Raw genomic sequence first — 22,035 nt, forward strand, 5'->3', positions numbered from 1 at the left:
AATTTACCATGTTAACAGAATAAAGGAAAAAAAACATACAGTCATCTAGAGACAAATGAAGACAATGCATCTAACAAAATTCAACACTCATTCATGATAAAACTCTCAGTAAACTAGAACTACAAGGAGACGTCCTCAACCTAATAAACGGCATCTTTTAAAAACCTACAGTTGACACAACATAGTTAATGGCAAAAGACTAGATGCTTAACCCCTAAAGTTGGGAATAAACCTAGTATGCCCATTCTCACCACTTATTTTCAACAATGTATTAGAACTCCTAGCCACTGCAGTACGACAAGGAAAAAAAAAAAAAGTATAAAAATCAAGAAGGAAAAAGGAAAAGTACCTCTTCAAAGAAGACATGACTATGTATAAGAAAAATCACAAGCAATCTACAAAAAAGCTGTAAGAATAAATAAATAATTTATTTCAGTAAAATAACAGGATAAAAGTTCAGCAAACTAAAACATATTTATATATGCTGAGTTCTGTGAGTACTTCTGGGGAATCACTGAACCTGAGGATCATCTGGGGGTCCCCTGAACACACGTGGTTATCCTCCTGAATTATTACGTATTTGAAAAAAGTATTTCAGTACATTGTAATGACATCTGAAAAAAAGCAAGTCAGGCATCTGAAAAAAAAAATCTATCACTGTCTCTCCCAGCACTGTCTGAAGGAAGTGCCTTAAGTAGTCTACATATAAAACAGACTCTAGACATGAGGTAAAATCAGAGCACAGCTCTATTTCTACTCCATCAAGGTCAAGGTTTTATAATAATTCATAAGGCTAAGCTTAAAACATCTGCTGTACCTTCCATATCCATTACTAGAACATATCCAAATAGATATTTAATTACTTTAACTAAATTTATCTTACTTTATAATAATTAAACCTTCTCAAATATTGTTGGTACAATTACACTCTGATAAAATATTTTTCTTCATAGGCAGTATAATCACAAACTCCAACCAGAATTTTTAGGAGTTCTAATTAACAAAGTTTAACTCAAATATTCACTAGATGTTTCCCATCTGGTATTCTCTTTACTTTTAAGTAATTACAGAATAACAAATTGAAAGACTTCTGAGGCTAAATAAATTTAAGGAATTTTGAAATCAATTCTTTCCCATTTTTCAATCCATGGAGACTTTTTGGAAGGAATGTGTTTTTAATCTACAGTATAGTTGAGGGGTATCATGACATGTTCCTTAAAAAACTGGAGATACAATGCTAGCTCTTTAGAAGCACGTTTATGAGGGGGTCTACATAGTATCTAGCAGAGTCCCTTTGTAACTAAACATTTAAGAAACTGCTTAGACAATGGTAAGTTATATACAGATATATTATTAATAAAATACTGAATTTCAAAAGATCTCTGAACAAGAATGAGTGGCACTAACCATCTAAATATCGTATCGAAAATATTTTAAGTGCCCAATAATTACATTATAATCAACATTTAAAAAAAAAAAAAAAAAACAAGAAAGAGTTCTAGTCCTTATTACCAACCTGGAAACTATACTACAACTATGACCCAAGAACAAAAAGATCAAAAACAGGATACCATAGATTATATACATTTGTTTATATCCAAATACAAATCCATAAACACTCCATATCACAAAACTCAGTTTATTACCTCTTTAATTTTTTCCCTTTTCTCTCTTATGTCATTATCTTCTGGGTCTCCACCACTTATTCCTACAAGGTTGGGAATAGGGACTGGTGGCAGTGGCTTGTTCTCTTTTATCTTCATTTCTTGGACTACCTTATTTTTCTCCGTCTGAATTTCTGCTCGAATTTCCTCTCTTGACTTTCTTAATTTTTCTTTTGCTTCTTCCAAGGCCTTCTCATGATCAGCTCGAATTTTATTTCTCAGACGTTCTTCTTCTTCCCTGTGAGAAAAGGAGGAAATAAAACATAAGAGTGAGCCTACTTAAGAATGTCAACCTTTAAATATAAAACATAAAGGTTTATCCATTAAACCCAGGAACTTGTTTTCTACTTTTGCTATTAAAAGGAAAGAATTATCAGTGAGAGAGATTCAGATGTGGTATGAGAAAGAAGAGGAACCCTGAATGCCTAAGATCAAACTCTCTTTATAATCTCTTTATACAATTTCCATACTAAGAACAGAGATAACAGTAACTTATCCATAGACACTTGCAAAAAATAGACACCAGTGAAAACTAAATGGAGGAGAGAAAATGAAAATAGAATAAGTATCAGAGAAGAGACAAAAATATAAACATAAGGCCAAAGAAAAAGAGGAAAAGATAAGAGAACAGGAAGTTTTTCATTTATATAGTACAGCATATGCTTCTAAAACCTTTAAACTTTCAAAAGTGCATAGATATTATAATGTAACATTCCCAACAGATGTGGGCATGACTACTTAAAACTCTCTTGAACCTTTGTAAAAACCAGATTCCAATTTAGTAGGTCTATATGAAACCCATGAATCTATATAATGAAGAGCTCCCCAGATGATTCTGGTGTGCACACAGATTTGAAAACCACTACTGCAACGGACACCTACACGGTTTCCTACCCAGCCCCACTTCTGTGAAAGAGAGTTCAATATTCCCTCTATATCTACCCCAATCCACAGGAATGAATACAAGAGTAGTACTTACTGTAAACCATTCTTTTCCAAATCAACCAACCAATGAAGACTACTCTAAGGGTAAACACCTAACCTAACAGTCAATAGGGTCATTTCTCCAGAAATTTAATTCAAACTCTGCAGATGACTGAACTTACAACATTGCTAGTAAGAATGTAAAATGGTGTAAAATTTTCCACTTTGGAAAAGTTTGTGGTTTTTTTAAAAAACTAAAGATGTAACTAACATAGAACCCTGCAAATGCACTTCTTGGCATTTATCTCAAAGAAATAAAGACTTGTGATCATTAAAAAAAAAAGAAAGAAAGAAAGAAAAGCTTTATACAAGCTGGTCACAAAAAGACAAAAAGACAAATACTGTATGATTCTACTTGTAGAAGGTATTTAAAGAAGGCAAAACCCTAGAGACAAAAAGTAGAATGGTGGTAGCCAGGGACTAGAGATAGGACAATGAGAAGTTATTGTTTAATGGGTACAGTTTCAGGTTTGCAAGATGAAAAGAGTTCTGGAAATGGATGATGGTGATGGTTGTATAGTAATGCTACTGAATTGTATACGTTAAAATGGTTAAGATGGTAAATTTTATGTTAATTGTATTTTGCCATAATGAAAAAAATGGAGGACAAAGGACTATACACAAATGTTTATAGCGGCTTAATCCATAATAGGCAAAAACTGAAAACAATCCAGATATCTTCCAACAGTAAAACTGTTTTAACAACAAAACTGTGGTATGTCCACACTATGGACTACTACTCAGCAATAAAAAGGAGTGAATTGTTTATACACACTCCTTGAATGGATCTCAAAGGCATTCTTATCTGAGTGAAATAAGCCAATTTCAAAAGGTTGTATACTATATAATTCCATTTATATGACATTCTCAAAAAAGAGGGATGGTGAATAGATTAGTGGTAGCCAGGAGTTATGAGGGATGGGCTAACTATAAAGAAATAACACAAGGGAGTTTTTTTTTTTAATGATAGAATTGTTACATATATAATTATGATGGTAGTTACATGAATAGCACACGTGTTAAATCATAAACCTGTATGCCAAAAGAAAAATTCACAATCTAATATTATCTAGTATTAACAATAAAATGTTAAACACTAGAGAAAAAAATGGGTTATTAGCACTGAGAAGGTGCTGATAAAAGAAACGAGAGAGAAAAAGGAGAGGGAGGTGAGGCAGGCTAAACAGTCAACAACAGAAAAGGTCAATCATCAGTGAGGAAGAATCCATGGGGCCTACAGACAGACTGGATGGATGTAGGAGGAATAGGGCAGGGAACTAAGGCTGGCCCCTGAATGAATCCATGAGAAAATGACATGAGGGCTGATCTGTTCAGGCGACTCAGGCAGACAGGGGCATCATCGTGCTGAATGAAGTCTTAAATAAGATATCCAAGGCAGAAACACCCAAGGGCCTTCCAATCCCAGCCCCACATTTTGCCAACAGAAAAACACTGTGCTACTACCCCTAGAGAACAGATCATAATCCGTCTATGTTAATCAAGTCTTTCCCAGCTGCCCTTGCAGCTAAGGGTAGCCATAAAACCCTATTTCAACCAACGAGAAAAAAGGGAACTACCAAGAATTTTCCTTTATATATTAACAAATGGACAGAGCCAGTTGAGAAAAGGGCCTTTAGCTGCTAAGTCTAAACCTACCCAACCTCCTATTCCTGTCTTCAAACGTATTTGTGAAGCCTAAAGCTAGGAGAGCCATCTTGCAATCAAGAGACAATAAGCCTGAAGTCAAATGGCCAACATGGTTCAGGACAGAAGAGAAAGAGGGAAAGTGCCTGCTATCATGAGTTACCGCCACAGCCCTCAATTGTCCCCAGATTTCAGATTCTACGGAGTAACTATCAGTGGGTACTCTGACATTCCCAGCTGAGAATTCCCCAACTCACCCACTCACTGTGCAAGCATGCACATAGATTCAGAAAAACAGAGGACCTGGAAAAGGGCCCCAACATCAAATGGGGAAGACTGGCTCTTTCAAGGGTAATTCTCTGTCCCCATGACAAATGGGGAGATTTCCCCAGGAAAACAAGCTTTCCATTTCTATTTCCGCGTACCATGTTATCCCCAAGTTATTGCTACATGGCATGTGGAAGCCTCCAACCATGTTTGCAATAGCTCATATGTTATCACTCGGAAAGCATCTTCACCTACCAGTGAACTTCCACGGACAGGTATTACACACCACTTTCTAGAGCCCACCCTGTGTGGGGCAAGACATACATGCCACAAAACATCCCATATCCCCTCGCAGAGTTTCACCACGCACATGGTCATTTTAAAAGCCCCGAGAAGTTCTGCAAAAGAGTTGCCTAACACAACACTTCTTGAACTTAGTCATAGTCCTTCTTTTCTGCATACTCTTTTTAGCGTGCGATGGAACCACAATAAGGAGGCTACCGTCATGCCTCACCTAAACTACTGTAATACGCTTCCAATAGTCTTCACACATTCACTCTCCAACCACAGCCCCACCCACCCACAAGCTATTCACCATCCATACTATAGACCCAATGTGCTTTCTGAAATTATTCAGACTATGACTCTCTCTCATTTAAAACACTTCATGGCTTCCCTTATCCTAAGGAATTCTATTATATTATGGCCTATTAAGGAATTCTGTATAATGTACCTTCTATCTATCTCGTAAGCTTCATCTCATACACACTCCTCTACCTCTCTGTTCTACAGCCACACACTTACTTTCATTCTTTTTTGGAAATGGAGTCCCCCTCTGTCACCCCAGGTTGGAGTGCAGTGGCACAATCTCGGCTCACTGCAACCCCCGCCTCCCAGGTTCAACAGATTCTCCTGTTTCAGCCTCCCAAGAAGCTGGGGCTACAGGCACATACTGCCACGTCCGGCTATTTTTTTGTATTTTAGTAGAGACGGGGGTTTCACTATGTTGCTCAGGCTGGTCTCGAACTCCTGACCTCAGGCAATCCGCCCGCCTCAGGCTCCCAAAGTGCTGGGATTACAGGCATGAGCCACCACACCCAGCCACCTCTTTTCAGTTCTTTTACGCACCATTTTCTTTCCCATCAATAGTCCCGTATGCATGAGGTTTCCTCGCTTAAAACACTCTTACAATTCCTTCTTTACCTTCAAGTCACTGATCAATCATAACTTCTTCAGGTATCTCCTATAATAGACAAATCTCCCTAATATACATTCTGATGGCACCATGTATCTTTCCTTCATAGTACTTAACCACATGTGATTCTTTCAGTAATGTCTGTCTCTCCTGATGACTATTAACTCCCTTAAGTTCAGAGACTCTATCTGATTTTTGTTCCAATGTATCCCTCAATGCCTATCTAGCATAATACCTGGCATATAATAGGTGTTTAAAAATACTAAAATGCAGATTCTAAGACCCCATCTGAAATGAATATGATATAGAAAGTCTACAGACCATCATGAGGCTACAAACAGTCAAAAGAGTTGTAAGGCTGGGTGTGGTGGCTCACACCTGTAATCCCAGCAATTTGGGAGGCCAATGCGGGTGGATCACCTGAGGTCAGGAGTTCGAGACCAGCCTGGCCAACATGGTGAAACCCCGTCTCTATTAAAAATACAAAAATTAGCTGGGCATGCTGGTAGGTGCCTGTAATCCCAGCTACTCAGGAGGCTGGACCAGGAGAATTGCTTGAACCTGGGAGGCAGAGGTGTCACTAAGCTGAGATCGCGCCATGGCACTCCAGCCTGAGCCAACAAAAGCAAAACTCCGTCTCAAAAAAAACAAAAAAAAAAAAGTTGTAAACAGCAGCTCTGACTACAGGGTAGGCAATACAAATGAATATTAAATATCAAAATCCATATTAAAATTAATGACATGGGCTATGATGAGACCCCTTAAAAACACTGCCATGTAACAGTTTTCCATTTTCACTTACTATTGCTGTTAACTTCGTGTTAGCATCAGTTGTTCCTCCACAGGTGAAAAGTACATTTGATAGTAACATGTATATGTAAATAATTTACAAATGACATAATTTTTATAATTATTTTTAAAAATAAAAAATTAAGCCCTGTAAATGTTTGCTCTAAAGGAAAGTTCCAGTCATCTTATCTCACTTGTTATTGTTAAGGCAGTCAAACTTTGCTCATCAGAACCTATACTGTTGCAATATTGTGAAGAGCCTTATTCAAACACATTTTGAAAATCTAAATAATCTATAGATTTGTTTTTATTTGTCCCTCAAAAAGCACCATTTGCTTAAGAGTTTAGTGAGTAAACTATTTCAGAAGAACCAATATCAACTAGAGGGCAAGAAAAGACTAACCAGACTGGTCCTAAGAGAAACTCCAGAGTTCCAGGAAATTAAATCAGACCTCCTATTAACCGGGTTCCAAGAGGAATCATTTTGCAGTTAGAAAAAAAAGTATACTTAACCCAAAAGTCAGGAGACAAAGATTTTAGTTCCAGCTCTGCCCATGTCTCACCCTACAACCTGGAACAATCACTAAAAAAAAAAAAAAAAAAAAAAAAAAAAAACCTCTATGATTAGTACCTTCATCAACACAGAGGAAAACATACACTATTTTGACTATACCACTTTAAAAGCACTATAACCCTTTTTTGCTAAGTACTTCCTTCTACTTACCTTGGAATCAAGTAAAAAGTAATGTTACATACACAAGTAAGTCATTAATAATTTCAATCCTTCTCACCTCTCTGTTCCAAATTACACGTGAATGCAGCAATCTTTACAACTGCCAAAGCAAATAATGTACTTTATTTCCTTTTTTCCTTGAGTTTTCACAATAATTATTTACTAGCACTATGAACTTTCTTGCTAGTTTTCTTCTCTATATGACTCAAAATTTTATTTTCAATTTTGATCTCCATGCAAATGGTTCCTCAAATTTTGCTTTAGCAGCCAAATTTTTAGATTTTTAAATTACTCCAGCTGGGGGTTTTATTTTCACTTGGATGATCTTTCTCTTATATACATATTTTTAAGATTTTTTTTTTAACTTTGGTATTTTCAACAGATCATTATGTTAGACTTTCATTTGTAAAGATCATTCCTTTTCATCACTGTCTTGTATCCTCCTGTGTAGCAAAGAATTTGGCTTTGCCCAAACAGAAGTCTCACCATTGACTTCAGCTTCTGAGAGGTAATGTGTCACAGTTGATAGAAGTGTACTTGTTTATGATGGGTGCTGGTCATACCAGATCTTTAGGTAGGGTTGGCCACAACTAACAGTTTTAAAGCAGAAGCTGGCCATGTCATAAATACCAACAATATGGCTTAGAACAAGGCTCTGGGTTACACAGTATCAGTCCATTGGGAGACTGAGTTCAACCATACAGGCAATTGAGTCTACATAATGAAGAATCAATGATGCCTACATAATGAAGCCCCATAAAAACTCTATACACTGAAGCTTGAATGAGATTACCAGGTTGGCAATCATGCATACTGTCACACACTGGTGCTGGAAGAACATGTCCTGACTCCATGGGAAGAGGACACTGGCAGATCAACATGTAGAACTTTCCAGGACTTCACCCTAAGTGTTTCTTCCCTTGGCTGACTTTAATCTGGATTCCTGTAATCTGTAATCCCTTTGTGAGTACTAGCAAATTATCAAGCCAGAGGGTGGTCTGGGGAGCCCTCTGAATTTGTAAGTGGTGCCAGAAGTGACAGTGGTCATGTGAAGAACTGCGCCCTCGGACTTTGCAGTTTGGCTGAGTACCTTCCAAGGTTTCCAATAAAATCTAGTTTTATATCTACAAATTCTCAGGAGATTTGAAATTATTCTTTTCAATTGTGTCTCAATGTGTAATATTTAATTAACTTTTGGATATCCCATAAGTAATACAAGGTATTTTTTGTTTTTGTTATCTTATTTTGTTTTGTTTTTTGTATTTTGTATTTTTGCCTTGAAGAGCAAGGGCAAATGACAACAAAACTAGTAATTGTGGCTTAGATGTACAAGGCAATGGTTTCATCAATTACATATATTACCTTATTTAATTCTCATATCAATGTATGAGGCACTCTATCAAACACCACTATTCTCCACCTTATTATGAAAATATTAAGGCATAAAGAGAAAAATAATTTGTTCAGGGTCAAGGAGCTAGTAAGTAAAGAATCTAGATATAAACAAATGCATTTTGGCTTCTGAAACACTACGCAAACACTGAGAGAGATAAATTTTATTTAAGAGTTTTCTCACACTTACTGTGCAGATACTGAAAACTGTCTCCCCAAATCTCTTCTTTCTTCTTCCTTAATCCTAGAGCCCTCAAGTTTTGGCTAGGCCCATGATCCTGCTAAATAAAAACTCTATTTCTCAGCCTCTCTTATTGAAACTGTCCTGCAGAATTCATATGTGTGAACAGAAATTAACTTCTATCTTGCTTAAGCCGCCTAGGCTCTTGAATCATGTTTGGAAGCATTCTGGATGATTCTAATTTACATAGGGATACATAAAATTACACTGGAGTTTTGGTTGGCAGAAATTTTCCTTTATATTCACTCTTTCCCTCTGTACTGGAGCTTTAACCTTCACTTACAAATATGAAGTCTCACCTATCCTTTAAAAACAAATAAAAACTCCCCTTAAAACTGCCTCCACTTCCACCTTCATTGGTGTTCCCCTTCCTTCACTTCACTTTTTCAAACAGTACTACACTTGCTGTTTCCACTTCGTACACTTTACATGACTCTTCTATCCACCACCGTTAAAAATTGGTCCTTCCTCTGAAGCTCCCTCTTCCTCAAACCTGCTTTACCAACAGGCCTCTAATCATTGGCTTTATCATCTTCAATGTACCCTCAAAAGTACAGGGTTCCATCCTTTTAGTCACTTCTGCTCTTACACTCATTCAGTAGAAACAGAAGAAGAAACTGAACGGAGAAAAAAAGAACTTCTTCAACCTAATAAAAGGTATTTCCAAAAACTACAGCAAATCACATTCTTGATAATCAAACTACAGAAGTAATTCTATCTCAAAGTGAGGGAAACAAGTAAGGATGCTCACTATCACGGTTTCTATGTGATTGTACTAGAAGTCCTAGCCAGCAACACAAAAAAAGAAAATGAAGGCCCATACAAAATTAGCTGCGCATGGTGGCAGGTGCCTGTAGTTCCAGCTACTCAAGAGGCTGAGGCAGGAGAATGGCGTGAACCCGGGAGGCAGAGCGTGCAGTGAGCCGAGATCGCGCCACTGCACTCCAGCCTGGGCAACAGGGCAAGACTCTGTCTCAAAAAAAAAAAAAAAAAACACTGTCTTTTGTCACAGGCAATATGAGCTCTACATAGAAAACTAAAAAGAATCAACAAATAAATACGAGTGCAGCAAGGGGAGGAAACTGTGAGAAGACAACAGGTACTCAGTAAACATAATTTCTTACCCTTCCTATCTATTGGGTCCCATCTCTAGACTCCACACATTCAAACTTCCATTGATACATTATTTCTTCTATGACAACACCACTGTTTACATCAGCTTTCATTCACATCCATTACTACTTTGTTAAGATTTCTAGACCATCTTCTTCTGATTTAGGACTAAGAATATGACAGCCCTTTAAAGACTTTGGCAGATAACTATTGTTAACAATCATAAGTGAATTTTACATTGACTCTTATCGCCAAATTCCAAGAATAACTCCCCATTGCTCCATTTAATGACTAAAAAAAAAAAAATATGCTGAATGAACCAACAATGTAATGCTACCTTTTAAAAGATAAGTAACAATGGCCAATACTAAAAGCTTTTTTATGACAAAGTTAGATATTAAATAGCTTTCTCCAACATCCTATATTTTAATAATATTCTAAAGAAATTTCAGATAATCCAGGAAGACACACACACACACAAAAAATAGTTGAAGCAGTTATGTAAATAGTTACTTGTGCACAATATAGGCCAAGAACGATTTTGGGAAATGACTACAGGATAGTCAGCAACTGGTACAGAAAATAATGAAACAACAGCATTCTACACTGCTTTAGTGGCAAGTGCCTGAAGGAATTTAAGACCTTCCGAAAAGAAATGCCATGCTTTTGAGGTAATAAAAAGAAGATCTCCTTAAACTTAAAAATAAGCAAGAGGTTAATTAAAATGGTGTTATTATAAGGGAGATGTTTACAAATCTGGTCTAAGACGATTTTCAACAGCAAATAAACGTATTCTACTTGCACAGAATAATACTGTCATACAAATGATCAAAAGTTTCTGAAGGTTATCATCTTAAGAATCATATACTTTCCAGTGTCCCGACTGTAGTTAAAAGCCAAACAGGACAAACTGTATCACATTTGGGATCACCACTCCTTAACAGTAATCCCATTCCTAAAACAACACGTTAATGAAGAAGCCCAACTGTTTCTCAATATGAGTAATTGGTTGGCCACATGAAAGAGGCTAAAAAAGATTTAAGGCTAAGCACTGAGAAATCCACAGAACCTCAAGCTTTTATACCAAATCCAATTACTTTGGTCATGTGGCCCCCACAAAACACTAAGTGCTTTAGCACTCCCATTTTAATAATGCAGCCATGGACCATCAAGACAAACTTACTGTCTCTATCTTTAGTTAGGTATAGGTCACCTATTTGGCTATTAAAAGATTTTGTTTCTGTAGAAAGCAGTTATAGATTAACTAGGGTTTTCAAAGGATTGCAGTTTGCGTTTATGGTAATTTCCGATTAAATCAAAGGTTATCTGTCATTCAAGTAATTTCAACTTAAAATTTACCAAATGTGAAAGGCAAGGGATACGAAGAAAAATAAGACACATGATTTGCCCACAAGAGTTCAAAATCTAATGAATACGTAAACAAAGTAAGTACAAAATGTGTGAAAGAGAAAGTAAATACCACGGACAGCTATAGAAAAGTTAAGATATACATAGAAAAGAATAGTCACTTGTTAACCATACAAGTATATGACTTGAAAGCAGATTTACATAGGGAAATAGAGAAAGAAATACATGATCTTCAAATAAAAACTAAAAGGGTAAGAGTTTGCCATGCAGATCAAGTAATAAGGGCATTCTAGATGAAGAAAGCAGAGTATACAAAGACACAGAAGTAGTAACACAATATACTAGTTAGCAATTAACTTGGTATGGCCACTAACGTATAGTGTGCAGTGTAGGGGAGAGTGCAGTAAAGTAGGATAGACAGCATAGCAAGGAAGCTAGAGAAGACAAAAGCTCAATCATTAATTGAGCTAACAATGCAGCCTGGGGAAAAATGCAAGGCACTAAAGAACTTCAAGTTGAAAATGGCATGACTGTACTTAAATCTTGGAAAGAATGCCTCCTCAGGATTGACTTGGGGCAAGGTGGGAGTAGAAAGGGAGAGGATATAAGGCTGGAAGTAGGAAAAGGAGTCAGGAGGTCACAGCAGTCCTCCCAGGCAAAAAATGACAAGAGCCTAATAAAATGCATTTAAAGTAGATACGGAGAAGAAGGACCAACATAAGAGAGCTTAGAAAGCTAGAAATTTAGGCAAGTGATTCAACGTGAGAAGGAAAAGGAATTAACAATAATAGATTTTTCACAATACTGACTGGATAGAAAGGGGTGACATTAACTGAACCAAAAATAAAGGGTGATTTGGAATAAACGGAAGGAGTGAGAAAGAGATGAATTTGTATGATTTTAGACCTGTTAAGTTTAAAAAGTCAACAAAGCTCATAGGTTCAGATGTCAAAGCCTGAAAACACAGATTTGGAAATCATCGGCCTATATATAGGAGGCATAGCTCCCACCTAACTGTACACTTAACATGGGTAAATTTTACAGTGTGTAAAGTAACTCAACAAAGTTTAAGGGAGAACAACTATATTAAATCAGACAGTAGCTTTTAGAGCAGGTATAAAAAGCGTCACTTTATATTAATGAGGTCAATATGTCAAGGGACAATAACAATGATCAAGATTACATACTTAATAACAAAATTTCAAAATACCTGAAGCAAAAACTGATAGAAATGAAAGAAGTAAACAAATTCACAATGTTGTAGGTAATTTCAACATCCTTCACTCAATAACTGATCAAAATAGAAGGAAAATCAATAAGGATTAAAAGACTTGAACAACACTATCAACCAACTTGACCTAATTGACATTTACAGAACACTCTACTCAACAATAACAAAATATACATTCTGTTTAAATGCAAATGGAACATGTACCAATACAGACCAATTTCTAGGCCATAAAACAAGTTTCAATGAAATTAAAAGTATTCAAACCACAGAAAGTATGCTTTTTGCTACAATGGGATTAGAGTAGAAATCAGGTAACATAAAGGTATCTGGATAGTCTCCAAATATTTAAAAACTCAGTAAAACACTTCTCAATAATCACAGGTCCAAGAAGAAATCAAAAGTAAAACTAGATGACTGGTGATAACTGCAGATAACTGTGAATATACTAAATATACTAAACTCTGAATATACCACTGAATTGTATACTTTAAATGGGTGGATGGTATGGTATGTGAATAATATCTCAATAAAGCCATTTTTTAAAAAGTGAAATTTGAAAGTGCCTTGAATTGAAAGAAAATGGAAACATCAAACTGTAGATAAAGCTAAAGTACTTCTTAGACTGAAATTCATAGCACTAATAGCCAATATGAAGAAAAAAAGAAAAGTTAAAGAGAGAATTATAGCATTAACCAATCTACATTAGGGGGAAAAAAGATCTTATATCAAGAACCTCAGGTTCTACCTTAAGAAAATGGAAAAGAGAGAAAATTAAACCCAAAGTTAGAAGAAGAAAGAAAATAATAAAGATAAAAGCAAAACAAGAAATAAAATTCAAAACAGAAGAAAAGAGAAAAACCAATACATCCAAAAGCTAGTTCTTTGAGATCAATAAAATTGATAAATTTCTAATAGTGATAAGAGAAGGGAAAAAAGAGAAACCACAAATTACCAATATCAGCAATGAGAGAATTGATATAATTACAATCCTACAAATACTCAAATGACAGTAAGAAACTATTATTAGCAACTTTATATCAAAAATTCAATAATTTACATTCCTCGTTAAAAAAAAAAAAAACTACTCAAGTGAACTCAAGAACAAGATTACCTTAACAGCCTGTATCTATTAAAGAAACTGAATGTATAGTTAAAACCTCTCCACAAAGAAAACTCCAGTTCAGATTATTTCACTGATGAATTCTACCAAGCATTAAGGTAGAAATCAATACCAGTTCTATGGAAACTCTTTCAGGACACTGAAAAAGGAAAACCAAACTCATTTCATGGGGCCAACATTACTCTGATACCAGAATCAGACAAATACAATAAATAAATAAACAAACAAATATCCCTCATAAACACAGAAAACTACTTTTAGGATTACAGAATAATTACCAAAGGGTGTCTAACATTCAAACCTCAACCAATGTAACAACTTGCCACATTAAAAGACTGAAAAAGAATGACCGCATGATCATCAAGAGATGCAGAAATACTATTGACCAAATTCAATATCCATTCCTGATGAAAATTCTCAGCGAACTAGGAATGCAAGGGTATTTCCTAATCTGATACAGGGCACCTATTAAAAACCTATAGCAGACATCATACTTAAGGGTGAAAGACTGAATGCTTCCCCATTAAGATCAAGAAGAATGGAAGGATGCCCACTCTCACCACTTCTACTCAAAAATCTATTACAGGTTCTAGCAGTGTAATTAGACAAAAAAAAAGAAAAAAGGCACAAAGTTTATAAGACCTTTACTTTGTTGTAGTTTTAAAATATATAATGAAAAAATACTAAAAATCACTATCCCAGTATACAGTTTCTAAACAAAATAAGGCCTGGCCTTCCTGTAATGCAGGGATCCCCAGCTCCCAGGCCACAGAGATCAGTACCAGTCCAGGGCCTGTTAGGAACTGGGCTGGCAAGCAGGAGGTGAGCTGTGCAAGCAAGCATTACCACCTGCGCTCCCCTTACTGTCAGATCAGCGATGGCATTAGAATCCCATAGGAGCGCAAACCCTGTTGTGAACAGCTCATGTGAGGGATCTAGGTTGCACACTCCTTGTGGTGATCTGAGGTGACACAGTTTCACCCTGAAGCCATCACCCCCCACTCCACCCACTGTCCATGGAAAAATTATCTTCTATGAAACCGGTCCCTGGTCCCAAAAGATTGGGGACTGCTGCTGTAACAAATCAGAAACTGAAAAAGGTATAAAACTCAAAGAAAAAAGAAGAAACTATCATGTACACAGTAACTCGTTCTTTCTTTTAGCTTCAATATTTTATGAGATTTCGGGGGGGTGTCTTAGATAGTGATTTGGTATTTTAAGTAGTCATTCTCAGTGGCATTTTGAAGTATAAAGGATAAAAGTTGAAGTGGATTTCTGATCACCGTAAAGATCCTTTACCAAAAATCTGCATATTTTCATCAAAAGTTACCATCAAAAAGAGGTCAGAAACAGCACTGATACATCAGGATGCTGATTATCAGAAATCACCATCAGTACAAAGCAAAAAGTCATTATGGGTTATCTGTGAAGACATGAAAATAATTTATTGTAAACATTATTTTTAAAAAGGTTTTGGTACACTATTCATTCTTTTCTTGTGGAGTAAAACATCACCCATTCAGTGTTTGTATAGCCCTTGGCCCAAAGCTGTTATTAGTACTACAGGCATGGGATACAGTTTGAATATATGACCCCACTAAATCTCATGTTGAATTGTAATCCCCAATGTTGGGGATGTGGGGCTTGTTGGGAGGTGTTTGGGTCATGGGATGGATCCCTCATGGCTTGGTGCTGTCCTCAAAATAGTGAGTTCTCATGAGACCTGGTTTGTGACATCTCCCCACTCACACTCTCGCTCCTGCTTCTACTGTGTTAGATGCCTACTCCCCCGGCCCATCACTTTCTGCCACAATTATGAGCTTCCTGGGGCCTCCCCAGAAGCAGATGTTGGCACCATACTTCCTGTACAGCCTGCAGAACTGTGAGCCAATTAAACCTCTTTTCTTATAAATTACCCAATCTCGGGTATTTCTTTATAGCAATGCAAGAAACAGCCTGATACAGCATTTTTACCATGTCTCCCCTACCTACATATATCTAAGGCAGTAAGAACCCCAAAACAAAATTGTTATAGCTATCACTCCTTGTTATTACAGATAATTTCTCAAATCTCTGCCATCCCATTCTCAGGCTTTGAACCTTCCCTCTCTTCATGTGTCTCTAATTTGTCTTATCGGCTCACATCTTTCCTTTCTGTCTGGCTTCTCCAAACTGACAACTTGTTTCTGTGGTCAGCCTAGATTTATCTGGTTTGTTACTAAGATATTATCTCTCAGACTGTCTCCATTATAGACTAAATATTTGTGTCCCCCCAAAATTCATATGTTGAATCCCTAATTCCCAAAATAACAGTATTTGGAGACGACACCCCCCCACCTTGGGAGGTAATCAGGATTAGATTACGTAGTGAGGGTGGGGCCCCATAAGGAAAGGAAGAGAAAGAGAGCTGTTGTCTCTTTCTTCACAAGCACACATGGAGAAAAGACCACGAGAGGATACACAGAGAAAGTGGCAGTCTACAGGCCTGGAAGAGGGCTTTCTCCAGGAACTGAATCAGCCAACACCTTCATCACTTCTCAGCCTCCAGAACTGTGGGAAATAATGTCTGTTGCTTAAACCATCCAGTCCATGGTACCTTGTTAAGGAAGCTCAAGCAAACTAAGACAGCCGCCAACCCTGAGTTCCAAGCATTGAAACCCAAAAACTAATGGCACACCTTTACCTCCATACTTTTGCATTTACTACTACCTTTTACATTGTTTTAAATGTACTTCATTTGCGTTACTGAACCTACTGATACGGAATGGTCCACATCCCTCATGTAAGATAGAAATGAGATAGCTTATGCAATTTGTCCTCACAGATACCAAGAACCACATACTGTCAGCACTACCCAATTGAAATCATAACAATCACTATCAGTCCCAAACCAACTGCTACTTTTATTAGAATCACAACTACTGGCTACAAAAGACTGCTGAAAGGAATACAATATACTGTTTTCTACAGCAGCTACACCATTTTACATTCCCCTCAGCAATACACAAGGTTTCCAATTTTTCCATATCCACTCCAACACCTGTTACTTTGTGTTTTTTTTAAAACAGCCATCCTAACAGATGTGAAGGGGTATCTTATTGTGGTTTTGCTTTATATTTCCCTAATGATTAGTGGTGTTGAGCATCTTTTCATGTGTTTATTGGCCATTTGTACATCTTCTTTGGAAAAATGTCTTTTCAAGTCCTTTGCCCAATTTTAAATCAGGTTTTTTGTTGCTATTGAGTTGTAGGAGTTCTTTATATATTCTAGATATTAATACCTTATCAGACATATGATTTGCAAATATCTTCTCCCATGCTACACGGCACCTTTTCACAGTTGTTTGTTTGTTTTCTTTTTAGAGATAGGGTCTCACTCTATAACTAAGGTGGGAGTACAGTGGCACAATCATAGCTCCCTACAGCCTCCTGCTTCAACGATCCTCACACTTCAGCCTCCCGAGTACCTGGAAATATAGGTGTGTGCCATCACATCTGGCTAATTTTTTTATTTTTTTCTAGAGACAGGGTCTTGCTATGTGGCCTAAGCTGGTCTCCAATTTCTGGCCTCAAGCAATCCTCCTACCTTGGCCCTCCAAAGTGCTGAGATAATAGGGATGAGCCACTGAGCCCAGCCAAAGCCAGACTTTAAAAATAAAATTTTTGGAGCTTGAAAGGAATCAAGTCCCTTGAACTAAGGAAAGAAAACAGCAAAGCAATGAAATGAGAAATCATCATCAGCCAGAGGGTGCAGACAGTAAAGCAAAGGAAGCTAGTAGTAACTTTTAGTCCTTCATCAAAATGATCCATATAACCTGGGGTTTCTTAAATGCACTACTGGCATTATGAGGAGGATAATTCAATTATTTATTGTGCAGAAACACCAAGGCACCATGGGATGTTTAGCATACCCGGCCCACATTCATTAAATGCAATAGTGCCCTCATCCCCACCATTCTAACAACCAAAAAATGTCCCCATGTTTCCAAGCTCCCTCTCAGGTGAACAGTACCAACCCCTACTTTAAACCCCTGAACGGAAAGTGCCGAAAGGATGGAGTCTAGAAAGTCTATTTATATCTACATTTCTAAATAGCACAGCACAAATAAAAACTTTATCCCCTTATTTTATTACAAGTCACTGTAATAAATTGTAGGATTCCTTTCAGTTTCCTTTATGTTTCTTAAGCTGCCAAAACATTCAGGAATTAATTAATATAATGGTAGCAGAATCCCTCCTCTTCCTACAGAAGCCAGAAAAAATTAAGATACTTAATCTCCCTAACATCTAGCAGCAAAGGTATTGCCTATCACCTATGTGTAAGCAATGAGATGCTAAGGCTGGTACTATATACCTGTAAAGAAACAAGGACTCAATTTAAGAAATCACTCTGGAAGCAGAGACATCCAGTATCCAGAGGTAGCAATGCCATAACCAATGCTCATTAATCAGCAGCACTGACAGTGGTTCTATGTATCTGGTTTCACTTAATGCCTATTTACTAAGCCTAGTTCTTCAGACTTTTATGTCAATTCTGAAGCAACCTAACATCCTTCCAATAAATACCTTTTCTGCATGTGTTACAATTGCTGTCTACTCTCTGTATCCAGGATTCCTCTCCTGTAATTATTTGTAATACAAATGGAAAAGTATTCTGGGAATAACACTTAAGCACATGCCTTTAACGCATCACCCTGCCCCCTCAATTCTTGCTAAGGCAAGTCAAACAATACAGAATAGAAAACTCTAATCCATCACAACGTCCCTGAAAAATAGAGAAGGATCCTACCTACATGATTAAAACTCCAAGTTACTCTGAATATGTTATAGATAAGAATAGAGTGGAATGCAGGAAGGCAGTCAATCAGCCCAAATTACTATTACACATTCAGACAGAAGGCACTGTCAGGAATCTAGGAAGAGACCTGGAACCTAGCAAGGAACTCACCTATATAGGTTCTTCTCCTGGCAAGTCTATCACATGACTGAGTTAAGAACTGGCATATCCTCCAGCACAGGTTAAGAGAGCTTGTCTCTGTTACTACTGGAAAGATGCCCTCCTGCTCATCCACCTGGGGCAAAAACCTCAGACTACACAAGTCATAAAACTCTGCAAGGCTCTCCTGAGAAATGGCCCATTCCAACAGGCATCCATTTTGTCTGAGGTGAGCTGCTGGCTATTCAATTCCAATTCTACAAGGAAGAGGTCCCTCATAGACTGTTCCACTGACTGCTTATCAAGACCTAATCAAAGTTCATACACTAAAATTCAGACAGCCAGAGAGCATCAGTAAGTAAACCAAAATTTTCAACCCCAAATCCACTCTTCTATATAATTCCAAATTCAGTCATCTAAGCTCATGATGCTAGGGCTTAGACTCTGCAAATTACATCTTTCTTTTGTCAGATGGTTTCCTACTAGGTTCCACCAACAGAAAGCACTAAAGCGAAACCTGAAGGCACAAGGATGGTATCTTGATAACCTGATTCTAAAATACTTATGGAAGTCAATTTAAGAACATATAAAAACTATAAACATATACATTAAACAACAGAACTCCCAAAATATAGGAAGAAATCATTGTCAGAAATGAAGGGAGAAACAGACAAAGTCACAATAATAGAAACTTCAATACCCTCGTTTTCAATAATGGCTAAAACCTCTAGAAAGATCAATAAGGAAAGAGAAGACTAACCGACATATGCAGAGCACCTACCCAGTAATAGCAGAACAGACATTCTTCTCAAGTGCACATGAAACATTCTCCAGGACAGACCACATTTTGAGCCACAAAATAAGTCTCAATAAATTTAAAGAGGTTAAATCATACAAAGTATCCTCTCTGACCCCAATGAAATGAAGTTAGATATTAATAATAGAAAGAAAATGAAAAATTTAAATATGTGAATATTAAACAACACACTCTTAAACAACCAATATGTCAAAGAAATCACATGGGAAATTAGAAAATACAGATAAATGAAGACAAAAACACATACCAAAACTTATGAGATGCAGCAAAAGCAATCCTCAGAGGAAAATTAATAGTAGTAAATACCTACGTTTAAAAGATCTCAAATCAATAATCTTTACAACTTAAAGAATTAGAAAAAGAGGTGCAAACTAAGCCCATAACCTGAAGAACAGACAAAAACATGAAAAATTAGAGTGGTGATAAAACAGAGAATAGAAAAACAAGAGAGAAAATCTAAGGAAACCAAAAGTTGGTTCTTTGACAAGATCAACAAAATTGACAAACTTCTGATTAGATGACAAAGAAAAAAACACATAAGATGCAAATAACTAAAATCACAAATAAAAGTGGTGACACTGTGGCTGACCTTACAGAAATATAAAAGATTAAAAGAGAATTTTATGGCTCGGTTTGTCTGGTGTGTGCACCTGTAGTCCCAGCTACTCAAGAGGCTGAGGCAGGAAGATAGCCTAAGGCCAGGAGTTCAAGGCTGCAGTGCACAGTGCACCATGATCACACCTGTGAATAACCACTGCACTCTAGCCTGGGCAACACAGACCCCCAACGCTAAAAAAAAAAAAAAAAAAAAAAAAAATTTAAAGAATATTATAAACAATTATTCATCAAAAAATTACATAATCTACATGAAGTTACAAATTCCTGAAAACAGACTAAAAACACTAACTCAAGAAGACAATCTGAATAGATTTGTGACAGGTAAGGAGACTGAATCAGGAATCCAAAACCACCCAAAAAAGAAAAGCCCAGAACCAAATAGCTTCACTGGTGAATTCTGCCAAACCTTTAAAGAAGGATTAACAGCAATCCTTCTCAAACTTTTCTAAAAACAACAGAAGAGGAAGGATTTCCTAATTCATTCTACGAGGCCAGTAATTATGTTGATACCAAAACTAGCCAAAGACATCGCAAGAAAACTACAGACTAATATCTCTTATAAATAGTGATGCAAAAATCCTCAAAATACTAGCAAATTGAATCCAACAGCATATTAAAAGAATTACAGGCACAGGCAAGTAGACTTTATCCCAGAAATTCAGGGATGGTTCAGCATAAGAAAATCAATCAATGAATGTACTGTATCACATTAATAGAGTGAAGGGACATAAGCTCAAACTAAAAATAGAAGAGAATTTCCTCAACATGATAAAGGGCATTTATGAAAAACTCACAGCTAATATCATACTCAATGGCGAAAGACAGAAAGCTCTGCCCCTAAGATAAGCAGTAAGACAAGGATGCCCACTTTCACCACTACTATTTGAAACTGTACTGGAAGTTCTAGCAAGAGCAATTAGGCAAGAAAAAGAAATAAAAGACATCCAAATTGGAAAGGAAGAAGTAAATTTAATTCATTTCACAGATGGCCATGATCCTATATCTAGTAAATCCCGATGAATTCATAAAGTGACTACTAGAGCTAATAAGTGAATTTAGCAAATTGCAGTGCATAACATCAACACTAAAAATTAGTTGTGCTTCTATACACCAGAAATTTAAAAACCCAAAAAAAATTAAGAAAACAATTGCATTTTTGATACCATACAAAAGAACAAAATACCTAGGAATAAATTTAATGAAGAAGGTAAAACACTTGTACGCTGATATAAACATTGCTGAAAAATTAAAGACGACTTCAAAAATGGAAAGATATCCTGTGGTCATGGTTGGAGGACTTACTCTTATTAAAATGATAATAGTACCAAAACAATCTACAGATTCAATGTAATCGCTATCAAAATTCCAACAGTCATTTTTGCAGAAACTGAAAAGCCAACATTCAGATTCATAAGGAACCGTCAAATAGCCAAAGCGATTTTGAAAAAGATTAACAAAGCTGGAACACTTCTCAATTTCAAAACTTGCTACAAAGCTACATTAAGCAAGACTGTGTATATTGGCATAAGGACACACATAGATAAATGGAATAGAACTGAATGTCCAGAAACACACCCATACATCTACAGCCAGTTGATTTTCAGTAAGGGTGTCAATATTATTCAATAGGGGAAAATCTGTCTCTTCAACAAATGGTGCTGTGACAAACAGATATCCACTAACAAAATAGTTAATTTGGACCTCTATCTAACTCCATACACAAAAATTAACTAAACATGAATCAACAACCTAAATAAGAGTTAAAACCATAAACTCTTCTTAAAAATTTTAAGAAAAAAACTGGGGTAAATCTTCATGACTCTGGATTCGGCAATTGATTCTTGGATATGACACCCACACCACAAGCAACAAAAGAAAACAGATAAATTGGACTTCACCAAAATTAAAAACTTCTGTGCAAAGG

General features: G+C 36.6%; 1 protein-coding gene across 1 annotated transcript in view; it reads right to left on the bottom strand.

The window, feature by feature from the left end:
* Positions 1-22,035, bottom strand: part of MAN1A2 (mannosidase alpha class 1A member 2) — a 168,659-nt gene that overhangs the window by 132,384 nt on the left and 14,240 nt on the right. Inside the window, exon 2 of the mRNA XM_007977411.3 lies at positions 1,647-1,902. Within this exon, the coding sequence (XP_007975602.1) occupies positions 1,647-1,902 (256 nt within the window). The remainder of the gene's footprint in view (positions 1-1,646; positions 1,903-22,035) is intronic.

This window comes from Chlorocebus sabaeus, chromosome 20, assembly GCF_047675955.1.
Source record: "Chlorocebus sabaeus isolate Y175 chromosome 20, mChlSab1.0.hap1, whole genome shotgun sequence".
Lineage (NCBI taxonomy): Eukaryota > Metazoa > Chordata > Mammalia > Primates > Cercopithecidae > Chlorocebus > Chlorocebus sabaeus.